We start from the raw sequence: 23,838 nt of genomic DNA, 5'->3' as shown, positions 1-23,838 counted from the left end.
ACCAAGCCACCTTGAGTAAAAAAGAGATATTCCAGGCATTGTCCCGCATGCCTTGAGGTTTAGTTTTTGGAGACTGTACTTTCATGATGGTCAACAGAAAATGAAAGGGCTATTATAATAATCCTTTTTCCATGAGGATTTTGAACCACAAAAATAGTATTTTTTTGAAGACTGAACCTTCATGATGTTGAATACAAAATGAAAAGATATTTATAATAATCATTTTTTCCATGAAGATTTTGAACCATAAGAACAATGTTTTTGGAGCCTTTTGCATTTCTCCTTGTGTTGGAGCCTTTTGCATTTCTCCTTGTGTAAATTTTTGGTTTGTTTCTCTACTTGTTGATAATTGTGGCAGGACGCTTTGTATTCTGCAATCACAAAACTTTCAATATGTCTTTTATGTGATAAATCATGTCTTCATTTATAGTGATGTAGATTGGAAACTTATTTGAAATAACACGAACTCAACACAACTAGTAGCAAAATACCAAACTATGAGTATAAAATATTGACTTAAAATTTGGCTATATTTGTTACATTTCCTTTTGTACCTTGGATTGGATATAAGAAATCCTTTTTTCCATAAGTAATTTGAACCACAAGGATAGTGTGCTAATTATTCTCCACTTGATAATTGTGGTAGAACATTTTGAAGTATGATTTTACATCACAAAAGTTTGAATATGTCTTCTATGTGATAAATCATGTCTTCATTTTCATTTGCATAGGTTGAAAACTTATTTGAAATAATATGAACATGTATTGGAATATACAACAAATAATAAAATAGAAAATATTGTGAGTGTATTTGACTTAAAATTGGGCTATATTATTTACATATTACTTCTATGGATAAAAAAGATAATATTTTTTGTTACCAAGCTAACGTGAGTACAAAAGAGATCTTCACAGCATTATCTTGCATGCCTCAAGGCCTGGTTTCTGCAGATTGCACACCTTCATGATGTTGAACAAAATTTGAAAGGACTATTATAATAATACTTTTTACCATGGAGATTTTGAACCACCAAAATAATTTTTTGGAGTCTTTTTCATTACTCCTTATGGAAACTTTGGACTATTTCTATACTTGATACTTGATAATTATGATAATTGTGATGGGACGCCTTGTAGGATGATTTTACAATCACAAAACTTTGCACGTGTCTTTTACATGATAAATCATATCTTTATTTATAGTAATGTAGGTTGGAAACATATTAAAATTGTCAATATAGAATAATTAGAAAACTATGAGTGGAAAATATTTTGACTTAAAATTAAGCTAGTGTAACAAAGATGCAGAATACTGGATTTTACTAAGGTCGAACGTAATCTTTTTATTTGTGTGGACTATACATCCCTTTTAATCAAAAAAGGGGTCTAGCAACTTCAAGATTTGTTTTTTGGTTATTGGTTGTTGTGGTTTATTAGTTTACAAGGATAACCACTTCTTTTATTGAGCAATATGGACCCTTCATTTACAAAACGGTTTCATAATCATGGCCTCATTTTATGAACTTCAAGAGTTAGAAAACTTGTTTAGTCAGAAATGAGGATATCCATTTCTTTTCTTAAGCAATATGACCCCTTTATTCAGAAAAGGGATCCATACACTTGGATTGTTTTCATAAACTTTGACACAAAAAAACTACATTCTGATCCAATTTGCGCAAATGCTCAGATGGTTTTGCTCAAAAATTAGAAATCCCCCAGCGATAGTATACCGCAAGACAAAGAACGGTTCCATCGCGTGTGATGGCTCATGTCTTAGGGCAACACAGACTCGTTCCCACTGGACAGCAAACTATTATCAGGTAGCCCGAAGGGTGGAAATGGGGTATGTAATGTACATGTAGACGGACTACGGGTCTTTCGTCGTGTCTTGAACTAGGATATGTCAGGCAACTGTTATAACGTTGTAGGAACTTGTTATCACGTTGTGGTGGCGTATAAAGGAATAAGGCCACAATTGGTAGCCAGAGTACTTGAGACTCTGCACAGATACGTCGCATGGATCGCCGGGGATTGGAGAGATAACCAGTCAGCTGTTAACGATTTCGTAATGAAAGTAGAGAATGCCACACGAACCAGCCGTAATCCATATACTACCCAATGAGCGCCAGCTAGAGGTGAGCGCCATATACATTGGTCGGAAGGGTCTCAATAGAGGACCTGAACTCAGTCCCAACGTGTTTGCTCTGTCAATATCACTTGTATCTAATCAGGGCTCATCTATAAAGTATCCTAGCGTATTCTTTCGTGCGGGAGTATTAGAGAAAGACATCGACGGTCGAACAGAAGCGTATCACTCCGGTTTCTTCTCTACCTTCCGAATACTCGAACGAGTTCTAATAGAGCTGGCAGCTTTGGAGGAAACAGAGCTCTGCTCTTTGCAGCCCAACCAAAGAGAAGAGCAGGAAAGCAACGAACACTATTTAATTTCCAGAAATCTAAGGCTTTGGGAAGACGCGATCAAACGTAAAACCTAGTCTGAGCTTCGACGTGCTATCAAGGAAGCAAGCAGACTCACAAGAACATCATGAAAGTAGTTTTAGTTGTGACTCCAGAAGCATCGGAGTCCCACCATTTTCCTGCAATCCAAGCGCTACGTAACAGCACAGACCAACAAGCTAACAAGAGGATGATGAGAAGCACCCAGATCTTAGAAACGGACAATCAGGCGGGCTCTCATTGTGCTTCAACACCGGTAGTAGAACTTTACACCAAAGGCGCCTCTCTTGTTTTTCGAGCTCCTGAGTGGACTATCACTAAGGAGTACACTGGTACAGAATAGAGAAGTCCACAAAGACCTTTGTCCAAAGTACACTCTCTTTGCCCATAGTGGGCATGCCCAAGGTTCATGTACGGGCAAGATTGGCCACCCATTGTGGAGATGCATTGAATGAGCTTGGGCACCCATAGTGTGTGAACACCCTAAGCTTGTGTGGGAGGGGAGGAGTAAAGGTCTCTACGCGGTTTCTTTGGATACCCAGCCATGCCATTAATGAGGTGTACTTCCATGATATGTACATGGGTCAATGGGGGTGTCACTTATCAATTACATATATCTCCCTTTACATATAATATCTCCACCCATAATTAATTTAACATAATTTAGAGAGGGGGATCCTGTGAATGCCCTTCTAATGTAGGTAACTACTCTGGATAAAGCCGTTGCCTCATATACAATGTTCTTCACCCATGTAGGCACGTAGGGTCCATCACAATCAATACGCCAACGTACTATTTTGTTTTATTTGGGTAGGGTAGATATGCCTCGGAGATGCACATATATTTATATCCACTAAATTCAATGTTTTAAGGGAAAGTATACGTTTACACACACACACACACACACACATATATGTGTATGGAGTGTGTATGTATGTATGTATATATATGTACATAAAATATATATTTGTTCATATATCCATGTGTATTTATCTAGAATATCATCAATTTCTCTTCATATATTCCTCGAACAATTCATAGCGGAAATTCTCACTCCCAAAAATATATGTCTATCCCTCGTTAATGGCTTTAAGTATATATACACGAAAAACTACACATTATAAATTAAGGTGTGAGTATCCTTGAATTATATAGTCAATAATGGTAAAGAAGAAGTCTCATCTATTCCCCGTATATATTTACAAGGGTTCTTAAAGTCTACATCAAGGTGCATGCGTGTGTGTGTGTGTGTGTGTGTGTGTGTGTGTGAGAGAGAGAGAGAGAGAGAGAGAGAGAGAGAGAGCTACATCAAAATATTTCCCCTTCTTTTTCATGTTTCTACTTCTTTTGGATGAGTTTACTACCAATGACTTCAAGTATCTTTACTTGGATAATTTCTTTTTCCATGTTTGTACTTCTTTTGGATGAGATATTAAGGGTCCTTGTCTACGTTTATGACCAACGACTTCAAGTATCTTTACTTGGATGATTTCTTTAGCTCAGTAGCAATATTTACGATTATTTCTTAAGTGCTTCAACATATCCTCTCCAACTTTGGGAATTAGTTTTGTTTGTATAGAATATGGTTATGAATCTAGTGTAGAATAAAATTATTAAAGTGTACAATAAACTGATTGTGGGTATGTATAGTTTGTAAGTTATATTGTATTTATTGTACATGTGTGGAGCCTTGACTCTCTCTCTCTCTCTCTCTCTCTCTCTCTCGTATCAAAGCTCAATCATAGCTTCTTTGGGAGTGTCATCAAGGAAGCTTACATAATTAAGTGCCTAATAGGACATGTGCATTAACCTCTTGAGCGATCTACCACATCATCAATGAACCGAATGCCCAACTTCATGAGATTGTAAGCCCTGATTGGTTGTTGTACGGCAAGAGGAGAGTAAAAAACAGCACTCCAGTGAAGGCTTTCTAGACAAAGAGATGAAGCTATAGAAGAAGGATGGAGAGACCATTTGATGTGAGAGAGCACCTGCTTCCAATCCTGAATCAAGGCAGTAGATAATGGACAGCCAAGTATTTTACCTTGAAACTTGCCTAGTACTACTTCCCATGGATCAACGAGCCAATGCCCATAAGCATTTGTGCGCATCTGGTCACACAAAACTGCCAACATAATAGACCATGGCACACACACACACACGTGTGTGCGTGTGTGTGTGTGTCCTCCTATATATTATGTATGTATGTATATATATATATATATATATATGTATATATGTATACACACACACACACACACATATACATATGTATATATATGTGTGTGTGTGTGTGGCCTCCCATATTACCTGCTTTACCACCTATGCTGTCATTGTTTGCATGTCATGGAGGTGAAGAAAACTCTATGGAGGAGTCGTTGAGAAAGGTAAAGAATGGATATGCTTACTGTCAATTACAACATTGCCCAACGTCTCAGCACTGGTGATGGCCTAACTACTACACCATCGCAGACTCATCCTTCAGCAGAAAACTAGTTGACGCCAAACCTGGCTCACACTCATAACATCTCCTTTGAAGCACTCCACCTCTGTCAGGGTCGCCAGTTGGGGGAGGTTTGATATCCCCCATCAGACTTACAGAAGAATTCCAACTCTGGTGAGAAATTGCCTCACCAACCCTGGCCATGTTTTCTTAACAGTTTGTAACGCCTCCAGTCAAGCATTTTTTGTTGAAACCACTGCATAATCCAGCTCCTGGCCTTTCGTCAAGTTCCAGGATTAACTTCTGATTGCTGCTGAGAAAGTCACCCAACAGCCAACCACTACTCCATAGCTTATGGGTTGGTTTGCCTCTCTACTTTCAAAGGGTATTTTTTTCTTATCAGCTTGTTCTTGGCCGTGCATAACCTTCAATCCCATAGCGTCCACTATCTCCTCCACAGCAACAAGCACAGCATCCTTTTTCTTCTTCATCTCACCTGGAATTATTTGTGTCCTAGCTAAACCCCCTCGGACTAGTAATTTGATCTCCACGTTTCAACCTTGCATGCTCAGATTCTGCCCACCTCCAGATTTCATGCTCCAAGAGGACCCTGCCCTCAAAGAACAAAGTGACAATCAGACTTCTTGAACTCCTGCTGGACGCAAGAAAAGTTAATCACAGCCTTCTATTTTGTAGCTTCTGTTTCTCTTCATGCCATCCTAGCTACAGCTTCTCTTCATAATCCTGTTTGCCAAAACTGCCTGTATTAAACCATACCATCCTGGGACATATTGAACTCCAGATGCTGTCAGCACAGTAGCATACCGAGAATCGACTACCTACGAACCCTACCCTGGCGCTCTGCTTATCTGAAATAGCTCCTACAAGGAGCCAACAGCTTGTCTTTCAACAGGGGAAGTGAAGTACAGCCACCCAACAATAGTGGTCAGAGGAGCTAAAGGGGAGCTAAAGACTACATGAAGTAGCTGACTCCCGAGGTGCTATTGCAGTTTAAAACACGATCTTTGACCTCCATGCAATAGTTCCATGCACTCCATGCTCCAAGGCTGGATACAACAAAGTTTGAGTTGGAGAGGGTTATTGTTGATGAAGACCTTAAATGAAGACTCTAGAGATGAGTGAACCTTGATCTCAATCAAAAATCTCTCTTTCTGTTTCTCTCAACAAACCTCTCTCAAAGAAAGTTGAATGCCTCTCTCTCTCTCTCTCTCTCTCTCTCTCTCTCAATTCCATTCTTCACATAGACAACCTTTCTCTCAATGTCTCTCTTCTTTCTCACAAAATACATTTTCACTCAGACAGTATAAATCAAGCTCAAAGAATCAAAATGCAGAGCTTTATGAAGCAAAATGGACGAGTAGCAAGAAGATATGCTCACTCTCAACAAGCAGAACCTCTTCAACCATTAAAAGATCAAACGAGTTGCCAAATAATATCAAGGAAAGTAGTCAAATCAAGACTACAAACTTGATAGCCTCTTCAACTTGAAATAAAGGAGGAAAGGTCACATAAGGACATTTTCATGCCTGATGTCTCAAACATATACTTTCATGTATTATCAAGAAGCAGGACCCCTGTGAGCACCCTGTTTTATTCATAGACATGAAAATCGTCTCAAAATTATAATGTACCTCCATGAAGCAAGACCTTTACACACACCCTGTTTAAATTCATGGAACATGAGAGCAAAATATGTCTCGAAATTATTACATTACCTTTGTCGACTTCGAACTTGCACAATTAAAGCCTCTTATTGCACTAGACATCACATGAAAACAGATCACCCAGAAAATGGGTGCACCGTCATTCTTCAAACCAAAGGTCTTGCTCTACACTTTGAGGATACCTTGTCAGGTTACCTTGTGTCTGTAAGACCTTATTTTTCAGAGAGACCCTTGGGCAACTGCAATTTGCTTCTTTTATATTTTTGAGGAAATCTCATTCACATGCCTCAACTGTGCTCAGGGGTGATGCTTGGAAAGGTAACCATGCAGGATCTGACACAAGCATGTAGCGACAGCGATCACATTCTATTAACAGCAACATTGGTGCAATGCATAAAGGGCACTACATTGATTTATGGGCAACCACACCATCTTCTCCTAGACTGCACATACATGTACATGCTTGCATGAGAAAAGTGCAGACTGTTGAACATCTGCAGCAATATGGAGCATGAAAGCCATCTGACAGCATTCAACTTCAATGTTTGAATAACTGAATGCCTCAGCTTCAAAGAATTCATACTCAATTGGAGGTATGCTGCTTCTACTTGTGTCTATGCATGTACTTCAAGCATGCTGTTTGGAATTTTCGAAGGTTGACAGCAGCATCCCCTCCAAAAAACCCACAAATAATCAACAAGCAAACAAACTGCAAGCAAAAAGGCAAATGAATGCAAAATTTATGCCCAAAATGAAAGGATTCTGTGCACATGTGCTGGAGCACAGGTAAAATGTTTGTTGGTACAATGCCTTCATAACTCATGAACCATACACCATTTACATTCATGAACCAAAGACTCAATAAGCAGTCTGAAAAAAATTTACACAGAAGAAGAAATTACAATAACCAGAAAGAGATTACACAAACCTCAAGGATATCCTGCTACTTATATGTCCGTAACTCTATAATTTTCGCCTGCTGTCTGGAAATCTCCAAAATCATCATCAGCAACATCTTGCAGATTTGAATGGTCTGACGGAGACCCAACCTCTATTTCTGGATCATTTAATTTATTCGATGGAATCCGAAGAAGTGAATCAGGAATGGCAGGTGGTGGAGGCGGAGGTGGCCTAAGGAATGGAATAAATGTTCGCTCTGTGGGAGCAGAAATCAGAGGTGGGGCTACAATACTCTCGTCAACCTGTGATGAATCCAGGCTCTGATAAAAAAACTTTGACCTCAATGAGCTCCCAGACAGTTTCCTTGACTGCAAGCACAAGCCATGATATCAAGACCAATCCTCTCCAATGTAACATCAGTTATAAAGGAGACATATGTAGCTCAAATATTTTCCCTTACAGTTTTGAGATTCAGGCAAAGTGTCTCCCCATCTTTCAAGCTATAGTCAACAGATGGTTTTGATTGGTATTCCTGTTCCATTTCTTCTGCATGCTTCTTCTTGTTGAGATATCTGATATAAATATTTAGAAATAACTTAGACTCTGAGGAGATGCTATTCTGGGAAGAAAGACTCATCATAGTTACATAATCTATTAATAAGTAAAGTGAATGGCTACAGCTCTCTCTCTCTCTTCTCTCTCTCTCTCTCTCTCTCCTCACATCTCATCAGAAAGCCACCAGAGTACCTGGATATATGGAGCCTGGGCGTGTACTAGGAGCATTAGCTCTGAGCACCTGATACTCTTCTGCGATTTTGCTACTCTGCTATTTTGCTCACTAGTTTAGCACTTTAGCTTTCAGCAAGGGCCTTAGTGAGCCCTTTGCTTCAGCCCATAGCGGTTTGTATGAGTTACCTTTTTGGTTTTGTACTTCGTCTCCCCGCGGCCTCCTACAGACGCTAATACATCTCTCTCTCTCTCATAGAAAGACTTGAACAAGTGGAAAGAGGAGACGCAAACAGAATAGAAAAATCAACTCAACCAAATGCAGAATGACATGGTTCAAATAATAGAGGAAAAAGACAGCCAGCATGCCTCACTCATCAAGGAACTAGAGGCTCAAATTGCCACCCTCAAAGCAGAAAATGAAGTACTGAGAGCATGCACACAGCAAGAAGAAGGAGAATTCCAGCCACCTTTGAATGAAGAACTGAAGACTATTAAAGAGCAGGTCAAACCCCTCCAAGCACAAGAAGAAAAGAAAAGAAACAGGACACTAGAAGAGCTCAAATCAGTTAAGAAAGAGATGGCTGCCATTCAAGCCAATATGCATGGTAAACATGCAGACTTTACATAGCAAATAACAGAGAGAAAGGAGAAGATAAAGAGGTGGTGAAGAAAGGCACATCAGCCCTGAAGAAAGCATTCATCTCTGATGCTCTAGAGGAGAAGACGGAGAAGCAAAGCCCTATATGTATTGGTAAAAGGCCTAGCAATGGGTGACACTTCAATGGCGGATGTGAAGGCAATCATGACCAAGATGGGGCTCAACCTCACCTTTGAGGCTGCATGGCGAGTGGGAAAGGATGACGCACCCACGAGGCCGCTGATAGTTAAATTCAGGACTTCCATGGATAGATCTACCTTCATGAGCACAAGGCCCACGCTGAAGGGAACCAGGACATATCTAGATGACGCTCTCACAATCTCAGCAGGAACATTGAAGGGAAGGAATGGCGCTAGTAATCGCAGCCAGAGAAGAAGAAAACTGCCTATAGAGATGGGAAAGTCACTATCAGAGAGACGACAGAATGAGGAGGAGAGAAAGAAGGGGATAGGAATGACGGTGTCGAGGCCAAAGGTAGGGAGACAGCATGGACTGAAGATAGGAGTATGGAATTGCAATGGGACCTTATGGTCTGACCCAGGGGGCTTCTCGGAAACTTATACTTACAAGAAGATGATATTCTACACTGAGACACATGAGAGTCTAGAGAGACCCATAGTCACGGGATACACTTGGGAGTCCACCTACAGACAGGAGACGAGGAAGGGTAATGGAGTACGAGGTTTTGGTGCGGTAGCAATTCTTTTTGGATCACATCTCAGACCGCTTCTCTCTGTCATGCGGAAGGAGCACGCACAGCATATGTGGGTGCAATTTCAGCCACTTGATACTCGACCGATCTTTATTGCAGTATGTCATTTTCCCTAGGATATATCATCATATGCACATGAGGTCACTATAGAGGGTCATAGCCAATATGAGACGATAAACGATGATCTCGCGGAGTTGTCCAAACAGAGAGAGAGGTACTCCCCTTAGGTGACTTCAATGCACGCACAGGGGACAGACAAGTGGAATTACTTGATTTGAGTCAGACCCCCTCAAAGTGCCAGAGATGGACCCACCAAAGCTTGGGATAGTGAGACATTCAAATGATGCACCACATGTGACAGGATACAAAATACACTACGGGAGATGGGAGTAGTACACGACCTAATCATATACAACGGCCTTCAGCGATGGTTGTTGTCCGGAGGGCAAGCTTGCTTCCCGCATGGAGAGGGAAGCAGCACTATAGACTACCTGTTGGGCTCCCCGGCTTTTGTGACATGGGTACATGTCCCTCCACCCCCTCTTGGCGCCGACCACTCGTACCTATCATTTAGCATCTCAACTACACTACCAGCCATAGTGCGTGTCCCCCTTGGCCCCACTAGGTCCGAGTACACTTATCATGCTCTCGATGCAATAAAAATTAGCCACTTATCCCGCGGGCTAGCAATCCCTTGGAGATGATGCAAACCTTGCTCATACCTCAGACACTTGTATTAGTGATCCATGATACGGCTTCCACATCATTTCCCACGACCAGGTCTATAGCACGCCCTTCAACTAGGAAGATGCCACAAAACCCATGGTTTGACAACAAGTGTCAATAGATGTGATGTAACCTCATACAGGAGCAAGCCTTGGGACACTTGACGACGTCTGAGACACAGTGGATTCCACAACGTCTCACACAACGCCTCACATAGCATGATTCGATCTTTTTGAGGAGGTGACCCCACCTTTGCATGGGGGCTCCTATTCGAGGGAAAGCCACTTATTCCCATCATAGACCCAAGTGTGGGACACACATATGCAACATCTCTCTATGATGTCCTGGCTCAGGTACCACCTGATATGTTTGCCATCCCAAGGCCGACCACTTCCATTTTATTCACTGCACAGAATGTGCAAACTCCACTACACCGACTCCACAACTAGAGAGCACATGACCATGAGAGGCTACGGACTGAGCACTTCGCACAAGGGCAGGAGGTCTTGGCCCTGCCGACCCTAGCACAGATGTTACAATCATGTTGTATGTCACAGCTTCCCCCCTGCTTGGAGTACCACCACCATTGCACCGATACACAAAGCAAGAGATCCCATGGATGCTGGGAAGTTATAGTTCACAGATTATTATTTACATGCAAAGCGCTGACCATTAATGTGTGCCATGGTTGTGCCCTTTAGTTAATTGTTGCAGGTACCAAGAGGGATTGAAGACCCAAGCAATATGGAGCTTAGGAAGCAACAAGGACTAGGAGATCACCCGCGTGACCAAGAAGTTCGAAGACTCCAGAGTTGCCCTTAGGTGGCATGTAATTAGGAAAGTAGTTTAAAATTTGACACTTGGCATGTTGCCAAAAAAATGAGCTATGAGCTCCTTTGTAATGGAATTCATGTATGAATTTTTGTAAGCAGCCTTAGCACTAAACTCTTGTACTCAGAATTTTCTCAAGCAATAAAGACCTTTTGGGGGGTCTAGCCCCACTGTTATCCTAGGCCCTAATGTGTGTTGAGAGAGAAGAAAGAGATTGATAGAGAAGAACAAATACAGAGAGAGCACAGGTTTGCTAAGAGGACCGCTTAAGGTTTCACTACGCTGCAGGTTTGCGAGTGTGGAAGGCTTCATTCGTATCACAGCGTGGCTTCATAGTTTTCTCAAGCTGTGACGATCAAGGGTTGCGTGAAGAATCCCACAAGGAATTATGACGCAAGCTTTGATTTGGGGACACTATTTTGAAGTCTATGAACACACAAACGCCTGGGTGATAATCGACGAACGTACTACCGGAGCTGACAAGGCAGGATCCTGCGACATATTCTAGCAAGATAAAGGCAGGAAGCGAGCAACGCTAGTCGGCTAATCCCCTAGTGTTGTTCCACACTTGGGAGTACGTATACGATTGCAAAAACCTACCACTTTGCATAGACATCCCCATTCAACATCTGCGCAACGATGGAAGACCACACAAGATCGTGTAATTGTTTTCACTCGAAATTGTCCTATGAAACATCGCGTACAACGAACAACCAGATTCTTGGCGGCAAATTTGGGGTTCGTGGCCTTCAGTTGAAGGAGATAACGTCCAGGCGATTCATTTGCCCTGAGTAGACGATTGCACGACGCCTCTGACGGAGAGCAAGCAAGGCACGTTTCTTGTGACTCAGCGGGGCTCAAGAGACGCCGAGCAGACGTTGGGACAGAGAATCCTTCACGTATTTCCTGTATGGCACAGCGAGATCACCCACATGACCAAGTGCTTCGAAGACTCCAGAGTTGCCCTTAGGTGGCATGTAATTAAAAAAGTAGTTTAAAATTTGACACTTGGCATGTTGCCAAAAAAATGAGCTATGCGCTACTTTGTAATTGAATTCACCTATGAATTTTTGTAAGTAGCCTTAGCGCTAGACTCTTGCACTAAGAATTTTATCAAGCCATAAAGACCGTCAGGGGGGGTCCAGCCCGACTGTTGTCCTGGGCCCTAATGTGTGTAAGAGAGAGAAGAGAGAGATTGAGACAGAAGAACAAATAAAGAGAGAGCGCAGGTTTGCTAAGAGGACCACTTAAGGTTTCACTACGCTGAAGGTTTGCGAGCATGGAAGGTTGCATCCTTCCCCACTTTGCAGCCTTGAAAGGATTGGTGAGACCTTCCTTGTTGGCTGGTCGCGCTTGGCGAGCATCAGGCACCATTGGCGGGCTGTTGTCTTTTGCTGAATACGGCAAGAGGTCTTCAATGTATACGAGTCTGGAGCACTTGCTGCAAACCCACGGAGGGCTGGAGACTGACGGGCTACTAGAACGGAACACCACTCTACAAGGGGGGACGCAAATCAGTGCGCCCCTGCCTTGCACAGAAGCTGACGAGCCACAGCCCGTACGGTGGGCTGTGGCAGAGAGAACCCTCACCCTGAGGGTGCTCTTGGGCTGCGTGCTGCAGTAGGGCAGCCTGAAGCTAGGCGGAGAAGAGGAACCAGGGGGTTGCGGGGGGGGGGGAGCGCAGCTTGCAGGTAGAGGCAGGCCAAGTTTTACTAAGCTAACTTTAAGTGGAACCTACTCTCTCTTTCTCATCATAGCCCTCTCAAATAGCTAAATTTGTATCGTTTTTCAAAGCATAGCATAGCCCTCTCCCTCTCAAATAGCTAAATTTGTATCGTTTTTCAAAGCATAGTATAGTTGTTCTTTTCTTTGGAGAATAAATCATGTCACACCATGAGCAAAAGGAAAAGAGCGTACTTCATATGGTCATAGACTGCAGCTTGAAAGTCATATGCAGGAAGCCTATCTCGGAACCCAATCCCAATAAATGCATGCCTTAGTTGTGGACCTGCCAGTAAATAACATTTGTTAAGAAAACATAACCTACATCATGGTATCAAATGTTCTTTTGATTTCAAACCTTTGAAATATGACAAGCATGAATATAAAAGTCGAAATTCACCAGAGTTGTCTTCAATGCGCAAGACAAAGAACCTGAAGCAGAAAAATTCATCATGTCTCATTTAACAGTGTCGTAACTAAAGAGTGCTAGAACATCTGCAGTGGACTTGAGATAAATAAATACAAGCAGCAACTGTTGCAGCTAAGATGCCATTCTATATTTAGAAACATAACCAAAATTCAGATTCTTTTAGCTGTTTTAAGCAAATCAATGACTGGAATACCTGCTGCTGTCAATGACTGCCTCTACAGGGAGTGGCTGATCACCTCTGACAGGAGCTTGGGCATACAATTCTCCTAAAGAGGTCATCACAACAGCATAGAAATGAGACAACCAAAAAGAACTCAGTCCATGTGTGTGTGTGCGCGCGCGTGCGCATGTGTACACATACATACATACATACATATTTATTTATTTATTTATTTATACTCTTGTACTTATATATATATATATATATATATAGGAATATGCCAAACTCATCCTCTGAAAACACAACACAGTGCAGTTAAATCTCATGACAGTCACAAGGTTGAAAACCATAAACTCCATCACGCATAGCACAGACTAGCTACTATGACACACCCACCGATGTCAACATTGCACAAAGGTGGGTGTAGACCATAGTATAAACATATTCTCACACACATACATATCCATACGCCCACCCATACTTAAACATCCATTTACAAAGGTCTTCGTACTGAGTTTCTGTCAGCGCACTTTGGAGGTGGCAAAGGCTACCACGAAAGGTGAAGGCTAATCAAAAAGTAGCCCACATTCTCTTCATTCAAGCTACAGCTGCTTGTGAAGGATACACGATTTCATTTTAGTCTCTCTCCCAAACAAGGACCTGCCTAAAGTGTATCCTAAAAAAACCATTTGACAAATCAAACTCTGCCTAAGCCGAAACCACTTCCTACATTCAGTAACAAAGCACCAAATTTGAGAGAATATTGTTAAATGTACATTGCTATTTTCCCTTCACAACCATCCTCACCATGGAGGTAAGTGGCACATGCCTGTGGTAATGTCCTCAAGTCTGATTGTGCATTCTTCTCCTTTGGTGACAACTTTCAAGACCCCCTCCCAATTCCACTTATTTATGTTCCACTCATCTGCCCTGCAAAAGTGGCCCCAAAGATTCTCTTGAATGATATTATGGATGTTATCCTACATTTTGCAACAACAAACAGAAGTACACAAGAATATCTCCAATGGAGAAAAAGAATAGCATTTCATGCCATCCAGGGGAAAAAACCCCATAAGAAAGCGCAGCAACTCCTTTTTATTGATGCTAAGCTTTTGGAAGAGGAATATAAAAGAGATCTCCCGCAATGAGAATGAAAACTCTTCTAAATGCATCTGAGATCACTTGTGTATGAAAATACCTGTACGAAGCTGCACTTTTCCTTGGGGGAATCTGCCAAATCCAGATAAAATGATAAGTAAGAAACAAGCAACCTGAAAACTGGTATGAAACCATTCAAAGCAATACAGATGCAGAAAATCACCAGTAACAGAAGTCAATAGACACATTTAAGAGTCTTCTGAATGAAACAAAGGGGTGGAAATGAAGGCCTAGTCAAAGGATTGTGGAAAAGCACCAACACGAGCACTAATAATAACCATTGGGCAGCACATATTGAGCCATAAAAACCTTGTGGAAACAAGAAGTATGGGAAGAGAACTACAAATGAATCGACATGGGTAAGCTGTCAGGAAATTGAGGATCCCTTTGGGGAGAAAAATGGGTGAGTGAGTGCATTGCCCATACAAAATATGGGCACGCTGCCGTATGAAGGAGCACAAAAATGATGCATTACAATGTGTTGAAGAAACAAGTAAAAGAAAAGAGCTCTCAAGTGTCTTGAGAAGTATAATATGTGCTTATAAGCAGCACAAAATACATGATAGTGGACAGAAGAGACCTCATGGCCATTAAATGTATGCGCCTTTTAAAATTTGTATGAGCAAAACAATTCAGACAGGAAACCTCTTCGGCCCTTTGAAAGGATCGTCAGACTCTTAAAAAGTGTTGTACCCCCATTTTTAAGCTCCACAAAAAATACTCTATCTGAACTCATTATTTTTAGCTCCCCATGTGGCGTGATCTTGCATGTTGAGCAGAGCATGCCTCACACAAATAGGTTCATATATTAAAATCACTTATACGTCTTTGCTTGGTTCACAATTTCAGTCATTGAACATACCAGCCTAATAGAGGCACTTAGATTGACTTAGAGGCGTAAAACTTAAGCTGCAAATACATGACTCACGAAGTCGATACATCAAAGTGCCATCATTACTTCCAACACATGAAAAAGGTGAGGTCATTCAGGAGAAGTAGCAACGGCTTATTTAATTAGACAGGCAGGCCAATTATTCTAAAATGCACTAGACGTAACACTCAATCTGGAGGACTAATTAGAAGCTGCCATACATTTCGCTCTATTTTTCGCCCCTGCCATTGTGCGCCTCTGCTTGCTTGCAAACAGCCTCCAGAAGTGGTCTTTGGTCTACACAGAACAGCAAACCCTAATTTCGAAATTTGGAGCCTGAAATATGTCCTCAACTACCTTTGACATCAGGACCCCCTCTAATTCACAATTGATGTTGTAACCTCTCCAGCCAGGATTTCCACTGCTGGAACACGACTTTCAGCAACAGTTTGGCAGACAATAATTGGTGCCAGGTGGTCTCTTTCCTTCCTTCTTTGAGGACATTCTCTCAACACATATTTGCTGTCTTTCCTCTCACAAAAATTACAGCAAATGAACACCCACTCATTAAGGTATGGATCACCTTGGTAATGCCCCCCAAATTCCCTCACAGACACCTGGGGCATCTCCAATCACTCAATATCATGTTCAGATTGCACAACCAGCCTATTTTGGGGCCTTTGCATCGTGGGTCTTTTGTGTCATGTGCACATCTGCCGACTTGGACCACATTCTATACCTATTGCATGAGGCACCTCAACTTCACTACTTCCTCCGCACGGTCCAGGTTGTTTCACGAGACACGCCGATACCCAAAACCTGACATTCCCCACGAGTTTGTTGTCCACCTTTGGAGAGACTTTTACTAATCGGCTTCAGCATCTCCAGGGTACTCTCCACCACCTTCAGCTCCCAGATATCTTCCCGAGCAGAGTTCCCCTTCCCCAAGACAATATTTCCATTTTGAAGGCCCTCCCTCTCCTGATATCCCCCTCTTCCGATAGCAGCTCCGTACCCTCTTCCGGATCCATGGACTCTGCAGCCAACCCATATCCTCTCCAAAGCAGTAACAAGCACTTTGACATCACCTGTGTTACCTCCTTCAGGACCTCCTCTGCTAAATTTCCACGGGTGGTTCCATCCTACCTCCCCTACCCCATCCACCATGAGTAATTTCGGGGAACAGCCCAGACCTTCCTCAAGATATGGTACAAACTAGAGCACAACCCTGTCGTGCTCTCCTCAAAGGAACCTCAGACATGTCAAACCGCTAGCATCCAACCTCCCCAACGGTTAGCGAACTGAATCCTAACAAATCCCCTGAACCGAAATTACATGGCAAACCCTTACTTCAACTCCAGATTTCTCAACTTCAGCACAGTATTTCAGACCTAGTCCAGAAAGTCCAGCAACTTCAGGATTCTCACAGTAGCTCACACACAGAGGATGATGCGGCGCTACCCAACGACTATGTAGACCGGATTTCACCACAGGTAGAAAACGTTGAACTTCGTGCCCTCTACCATTTAATTCAAGCTTCTAAAGACATAAAATTACCGGAGGCCTACACTGGTCAATGGAATCGCCGAACAGTTGACTAGTAGCTTGCCGAAATGCGCATGTATCTTGACACTGTCGACCTCACTGAAGGCAAGAAGATTGCATTGGCTGCCTCCCTCCTCAAGGATACAACATTTCTTTGGTGGCTTAAAGGACGGTAAAATTGTGCTAACCTGGGAACGTTTTGATTAGGTGCTCTGTAAGCAGTTTATACCTGCCAATGTGGACTTCCAAGCAGGCTAAAAACTTCGACAGTTGGAGCAAACTGGCTCCCTGTCTTCCCTACATCACCACCACATTGGGGCTGGAGATAGATGGTTTGACTGATGATGATCGCCTCGTTTGCATTGATGTCCTAAAAGCAAACATCACCACCACTACTAGCACTATTGCTTACACAAAGCGTATTACAGATTTCCCGAACACAGGGAAGCAAGGTTCTAACAAATCACAGAACTCTACATCAGCCAAGGGTTCTCACCCTTAGGATAACTCAAAGTTCAAAAAACAATGTCATCAAGATTCTTGACAGTCTCAAGTTCCCAACAAGTCCCAAAAATATTATGTCGGTTCCCAACAGAAGCACTCCTCTAAGGATCGTGCCTCTTCCTCTTCGCAAAGCAACGGCCGTCATCAACAACAACACAAAGGTGCGGCCTCAGGCAACAAGAACGGCTGCGGCACAGAAGGACTTTGTACCATCTGCATTGGCGACCATAGATAGTTCGACTGTCCAAAAAGACCCAAGCAAAATTCAAATATGAAACTTAGCACTTACCAATCTGAAGATGCTACTCGTATACAAGACAAGAAAGGCAAAGCTGTCCGAGTGGCGAATATCATTCATATGAGCCTTACCAACAACCCCGTACCTTCCCTATCCACTCAAGTACTCTGCATCCAAGGATTGATTCATGAACAGCGGTCACTATCCTTATTGGCAGTGGCTGTTCTCATAACTTCCTAGCTAGTTCTATGATCGAACGACTTCGGTTGACCACTAGTCCTAGTTCCCACGACTATCAAATCAAACTTGCTAATGGAACCACCTTCTTGTGCAGCACCAAGGTCAAAAACATGTCCTTTCGCATCCAACAATATACGGACAAGTTGAATTTTGACATCATGCCCCTTTCCCAGTACGATGTCATCCTCGGACAATAGTGGCTCTACGACCATGATCCATCAATCAGTTTCCGCAGCCATACAATTCAGTTTGTCCAATAGGGAAAATTTATCGAGATAACTGGTTCTACGGATGCTCCTTCAACACCAATTGCCCCCGCCTTACAAGTTAAGAAGTGGGTTCGTAAGCGACAAGTTAAAACTGCACTTCTGTAGTTTATGGCAATAGAGAAGACACCGAAAAAGGATCCTCCTGAGTACCTCAACCAATCCTTTTTCCAGCCTTATCTGGACATTTTTCCACAAGAATTACCAAAGCAGTTACCACCTCGACGACTCGTGGATCATCCAATCGACCTTATTTTATAAAATAATCCACCATGGAAACCTCCTTATCGGGCTTCTTTCACGCAAAACGAAGAAACGCAAAGACAAGTGACAAAACTACTTGACAAAGGTCACATTCGGCCTGGTTGTATTCTCTTGTACTACTTATGGAAAAGAAGAACAAGTCTATGTGCCTCTGCATCGACTACCAAGCCCTCAACAAGCTCACCATAAAAAACAGGCCTTTCCTAGACAAGTTCGTCATAGTTTACGTAGATGCACATGCTCTTAACAGGTTACCTCTAGCTTCTGCTATGGTGATTTCTATACTCTTTGTGGATATTCCGATGCTGACGACCTTCTATATTATCAAGATTGCATCTGTGTACCACATGACAAGGATGTTAGACGTCTTTTGTTAAAAGAGCATCATGCAATTCCTTATGCCGCACATCCCAGCATCACATACTACTCGCCTCACATGAAATCGACATCATCAAGATGGTTACTTCTTGCTTATCTTGTCAACAAACGAAAGCAAGCTAACGACTTCTAGCAGGACTACTTCAGCCTCTTCCAGTTCCAACTGAAAGATGGGAAAGCATTTCCATGGATTTTATTACGACACTACCACGATCTTCTAGAGTAACACTCAGATTATGGTAATTGTTGATCAATTGTTCAAAATCGCACACTTTGTTGCTTGCAAGAGCAGTGCCCAAGCTCCGGACATTGCCAAACTCTCCATACAACATGATCTTCCAAACCATAGATTGCCCAAGAATATCGTCTCCGACAAAGATCCCAAGTTTACCAGTCATTTTTGGATTTCCTTTCCGAATCCTCGAGTACAACTTTATTGTTCTGTTCAGCCTACCATCCAAAATCAGATGGCTAGACTGAAAGAGTTAATCAAGCTTTGGAAGAAATGCTCCGACATTATATTCAGTCACGATTGTCACCTTGAGAAGAGTACCTACCGCTTCTTGAGTTTGCTTATAATAACTCTTTCCATAGTGCCATCAGTATGACTCCATTCCAAGCAACTTATGGACACACTCCGATTGTACCAACAAATTTTGTACTTCAACATCGAGTGGCCATAGCCGATCAACTGGTTCAAGAAATGCAAGACATTCTACTCCAAGTCAGGGATCATATGTGTAAACCGCAAGAGCGATATCAACGGTCCGCCAACAAATGCAGACGTCATCTTGAATTTGAATCTGGTGACATGGTGCTGTTATTTACAGCTCCACATCACTACAAAACACAAGTCTGTGTTTCCTAAGTTGCAACCAAGATATTATGGGCCACTTCGGATCATCAAGAAACATTCACCTTTAAGTTATAAATTGGAATTACCACCATCCTGGGGTAAAATCCATCCTACATTTCATATTTCTTGGTTAAAGACATATATTCCAGGTGATGCAGTTCCTCCCCCAAGCGACTATGTTTCAAAAATTGAAGATGATTATGCTCTCCTTATTCCTGAATGTATTCTAGACCAATGACAGCGAGAGACTTGCCATCGACTCATCACGGGATTCCTTGTACTTTGGCGTGCTACTTGGCAATCTAACAAAGACATGCAAAAGTACCCTGACATATTACAGCAATATTTTGGGAGCGGATGTCATGATCTGTGAAGTATTTCCTTTCCTTATACATTAGATCTATTGATGGTGGGATGAATGGACACTTGTGGAAGGTATGTCCTTATGACAGGACACTTCCCTTGAGACACAACCCTTCACAAGAGACAAATTCATATGAGGACTTTTACTTGTATTATTGTAATGTACCCTCTCATTAAGGGTCACACCCTTCACAAGGGGTACACACCTCTTCATGCACATACCTTTTGGGAGCACACCCCTATTCATATGTGGCTCTCCACTCTCTATATAAGAGAGGCCCAACTATGTGGACGACACACTCCAAACACTCAAGCAATACAACTATTCCTTGTTCTCTGCTATCTTTAGTCTCCTTTTTGCTCCTTAGCACATTTCTAATAATAGTAAATCTAGGCTTTCTTAGAACACATGTTATAGAGAGATCCATATGCTCCTAGATTCCTTTGGCAAAGCGTCATGTGCTTACATGGTATTTTCGGCCCTAGAAGGACCTAGCTTTTCTGCCACCACCACTCTTTGAAATGGGCGAAAGCTAGGTCCATCTGCAGCAAAAAATACTTGGAAGGCGAGCAAGATGTACCATCCAAGTTCTTTTCACGAACAAAATGGTCTATGTGCTTCGTTCGAGCATGGTACACCGGATTCCTTGCAATACTTATACAGCTTTGATTGTGGTAGTGGATGACAATAGGTTCCCTCTGTGGAACCCGATCCCTCAAACCATCTCACTCCATTTCTACAAACAGCTGGGGGGACCTTGCCAGGGGCAATGGCTGGGCGAAGGACTGTGTAGAGGCCTGGTGAGAGGGCTGGTTTACAGGCTGGTAATGGCCACAAGTGCAGAGGGGGTTGGGGCCAGTTTTGCCCAACCAACCACCTGACCTTAGACCCAACTAGACAGGTCAGGTTAAACTGACAAGCACACCAGGGCCAGTCGGGTCAAAGTTGGCCTAACTGAGCAGGCCAGCCAGCAAGGCTCTACCCCCTCTAAATAGGGCACATTGGCCCCTGTATTTCAAGGAGGTTTTCTCAACAATTTATGCAACGGCTTTACTGTAAACTCTTGCGCAGTATCATATCTCTCGAATCAAACTTTTAGTTCACATATCTGCGATCTCTTTCTGCTCGTGTCACATGCACCCCTGCACTTGGGTGCAAAGTGACACATTGGCTACATCAACAAGTGTGTAATAGTTCCCTAATAGGAGATTTTGTCATATGTTGTGACCCCTTTGTGAGCCCTTGTCCAGGGACAGTCAGGCACAAGCTACGTAAGTCAGTCTCTCGGCCTTAGGTCGAGTTAGAAGATCAGTCCTTGTTCACTAGTACCCACTAGAGAACTGTAGGGTAGTGTTTCTGTCTTAGGTTTAGGGATAGGTTTAGGCTGGTAGGTCCAGCCTAGGATAGGAGCCCTTTTGGGCCCCCTCAGGGCTGGAACAAGTGAAGAGAATGGTAGGGGAAGGGCTGCCTTTATAGGCTACCCTGCACCTCTCCCTAGGGCTGGCATTTATGGGGCCTAGGGCTGCCATTTATGGGGCCAGCCAACCAGCCCCAAAAGCCCTATAAATAGGGGGCCTCCAGGCCCTCTTTCCTCATTCAGTTCTCCCAGCACTTCAGCCTCCTACAGCTCCTCCTCGGCCCCCTCTGAACAGCCTGACACTCGCCCCCAGTGGCCCTCTGACCAGCCTCAGCCTTTGGCATCAGTTCAGCCCTCTGGGAAGGTGTTCACGCAGCGCATCAGACGGGGAGTCAGGACAGCGAACACAGTAAGTTTAAACCATGTATCAACAGTCTTTGGATATCAAATAAAGGAACGGACACATGCTGCAATATGGATCTGTTGAACAGACTTGAAGCTTTGACAAGGCACCTGTTCTCACTGTGCGACATCAAATACCATGTTAAAAGTCGCATCAATGAGCAAGGCGGATCGCTTGCTATGCATGCACGAGGGCCCGGAGAAAGCAAGCCCGAGGCCAATGGCAAACGTGTTAATTAAAGCACATGAATTCATAAATGAAAAACACACATGACCAATACACCATGCGCAACACTCTTGCCCTACGATTGCTCAACCAGTTGCAACACAAACAATGAGTCCAGGACAGCAAAGATTCCAAATAAAAAAATACCAGGTATACATAACACTCTTTGACTTGGAAGAGAACAAGCTCTGCATTCTCTGTAGGTTCGTCATCTTCGATCTTCCGCCCTGGCTTGTGATGAGGTTCTGCTGGAAAGCTTTCCGCTGTCCGAGCGGGATCTAATAGCTGCGACTGCGCTCCCTCGTCATGGGCCATGCCGATAGGATGTAGATCATGGATCTATAAGAGAAATTCGCGAACTGGGTTGTGGATGATGATCGAATTTAAGGAGAGAAATTCGCGAATTGTGGATGATGATCGAATTTAACGGAATATTCTTGTCGCTTGCTCCAAGAAGTGTTGAATTCTTTTTCCCACGTGGCTGGCAGCAAAGACACGTCATCCACAACGCAACACAATCTTACCTTCTCAACCTTTTTCTCGGCTAGTATTGTGTAGTAACCCCGAATCTTTTAGCACAAATGGCCAGCTAAATCACATCTCTTTAGAAATTTGAAGGCATCGCCTCCTTCGGTTAAGCAAGGCCAGTTGCTTTGTATTTTCAAAGTTATCTAAAGGTTTTTCGTTCGTTGAAAATTATCGGGGCCAATGAAGGCTCTGTGAGGGAGGCACTCTTTCTCCCAAAAATTAGCAAACAGGAGAGAGAGCAGCACATCAACTTTTTCTTGGATAAAATTGGACAAGGAGGTGGATAAAATGGGGGAGGACGTGCCTTGTTACTAGCATGTGCCTATTACTAGCCCCTTTACCCTACAAGGTGGTAGCATCTCTAGAACCATTGCCTCACTCATGTGGCTTCCATTGCACACTCATGCACAAATTGTGTAATGTGTTTCTCCCTTGAATAATCAAGTGTCTATCTATGTCACCATTATTATGGCACATGCAGTCAGTAGAATTCTAAGAGATTCCATCTTGCAAACATCAAATGTGATGGGGCACAAGGGCTCTCTTGACTAGTCCATCCTTGTAATTAGCACACTCATGCATGCAAAAGTATGAAGTAACTCTTTGCCAACAGTTCCTAAGGTACATGTATTGCTCCATCAAGTTTCTCTTGGTCATCAACCAACCAATCAAAATACAATCTTCAAAATAATGAAATCATAATACATACTAAGTTAGCCCACCACGCACTTTTAGAAGATGCAATAGGTAATTATAATTTGACGCAAGTGTCCAAGTAAGCTTTTACAATAGTGTATGAAGCTAGCACACATAGAAGTCATATTTCAAAAAAATCACTTGTGACCATTGTTGTCACTATTTCTCCCAAGTGCAGGTTCCAACGGTGTTGGTCAGCTACAGTCGTGTTGTTGCTCATTGTAGCATAGGTGTTCACAAGTGGTGTGCACTTGTGTGTGTGTGTGTGTGTGTGTGCACATGCATGTGTACATGTGCATGCGTGTATGTGTCCTATGCCATGCAATCTTGCTCACCACATATGGCAAGGTTATAATAAGGCAATTCCATTCTTCTTGCTTTTTGCTCTAGGTCACCTATCAATATCAATACATTTACAAAGGTAAAACTGGCAGTTCCATGCAAACCAGACCGACACCATGTAAATATTCTAATTATTTGCCCCATTCATTA

At 42.7% G+C, this 23,838-nt stretch overlaps 1 protein-coding gene across 5 annotated transcripts; it reads right to left on the bottom strand.

Annotated features, from left to right (window-relative positions):
* Positions 1-5,598: 5,598 nt before the first annotated feature.
* LOC147898756 (Adaptin ear-binding coat-associated protein 1 NECAP-1) lies at positions 5,599-22,545 on the bottom strand. 5 transcript variants are annotated; one of them, XM_087379768.1, is made up of 9 exons: positions 22,270-22,545; positions 14,652-14,683; positions 14,283-14,383; positions 13,487-13,559; positions 13,264-13,295; positions 13,059-13,149; positions 7,946-8,057; positions 7,514-7,853; positions 5,599-5,967 (listed from the first exon to the last, which is right to left on the bottom strand). In XM_087379768.1, the coding sequence occupies exons 1-8, from the start codon at positions 22,435-22,437 to the stop codon at positions 7,533-7,535; spliced, it is 930 nt and encodes a 309-aa protein (XP_087235894.1). In that variant the 5' UTR covers positions 22,438-22,545; the 3' UTR covers positions 5,599-5,967; positions 7,514-7,532. The 5 variants fall into 5 exon arrangements, with proteins under 5 accessions (XP_087235894.1, XP_087235891.1, XP_087235892.1 ...); XM_087379765.1 differs by lacking the exon at positions 5,599-5,967 and adding an exon at positions 6,410-7,079; XM_087379766.1 differs by lacking the exon at positions 5,599-5,967 and adding an exon at positions 6,411-7,028.
* Positions 22,546-23,838: the final 1,293 nt, after the last annotated feature.

Source organism: Dipteris shenzhenensis, chromosome 9, assembly GCF_047967505.1.
Source record: "Dipteris shenzhenensis isolate YYH24624 ecotype China chromosome 9, Dip_SZ_1.0, whole genome shotgun sequence".
Taxonomy (NCBI): domain Eukaryota; kingdom Viridiplantae; phylum Streptophyta; class Polypodiopsida; order Gleicheniales; family Dipteridaceae; genus Dipteris; species Dipteris shenzhenensis.
Note: the sequence above shows the minus strand (reverse complement) of the source record. Positions and strands in the feature narration are given on the sequence as shown.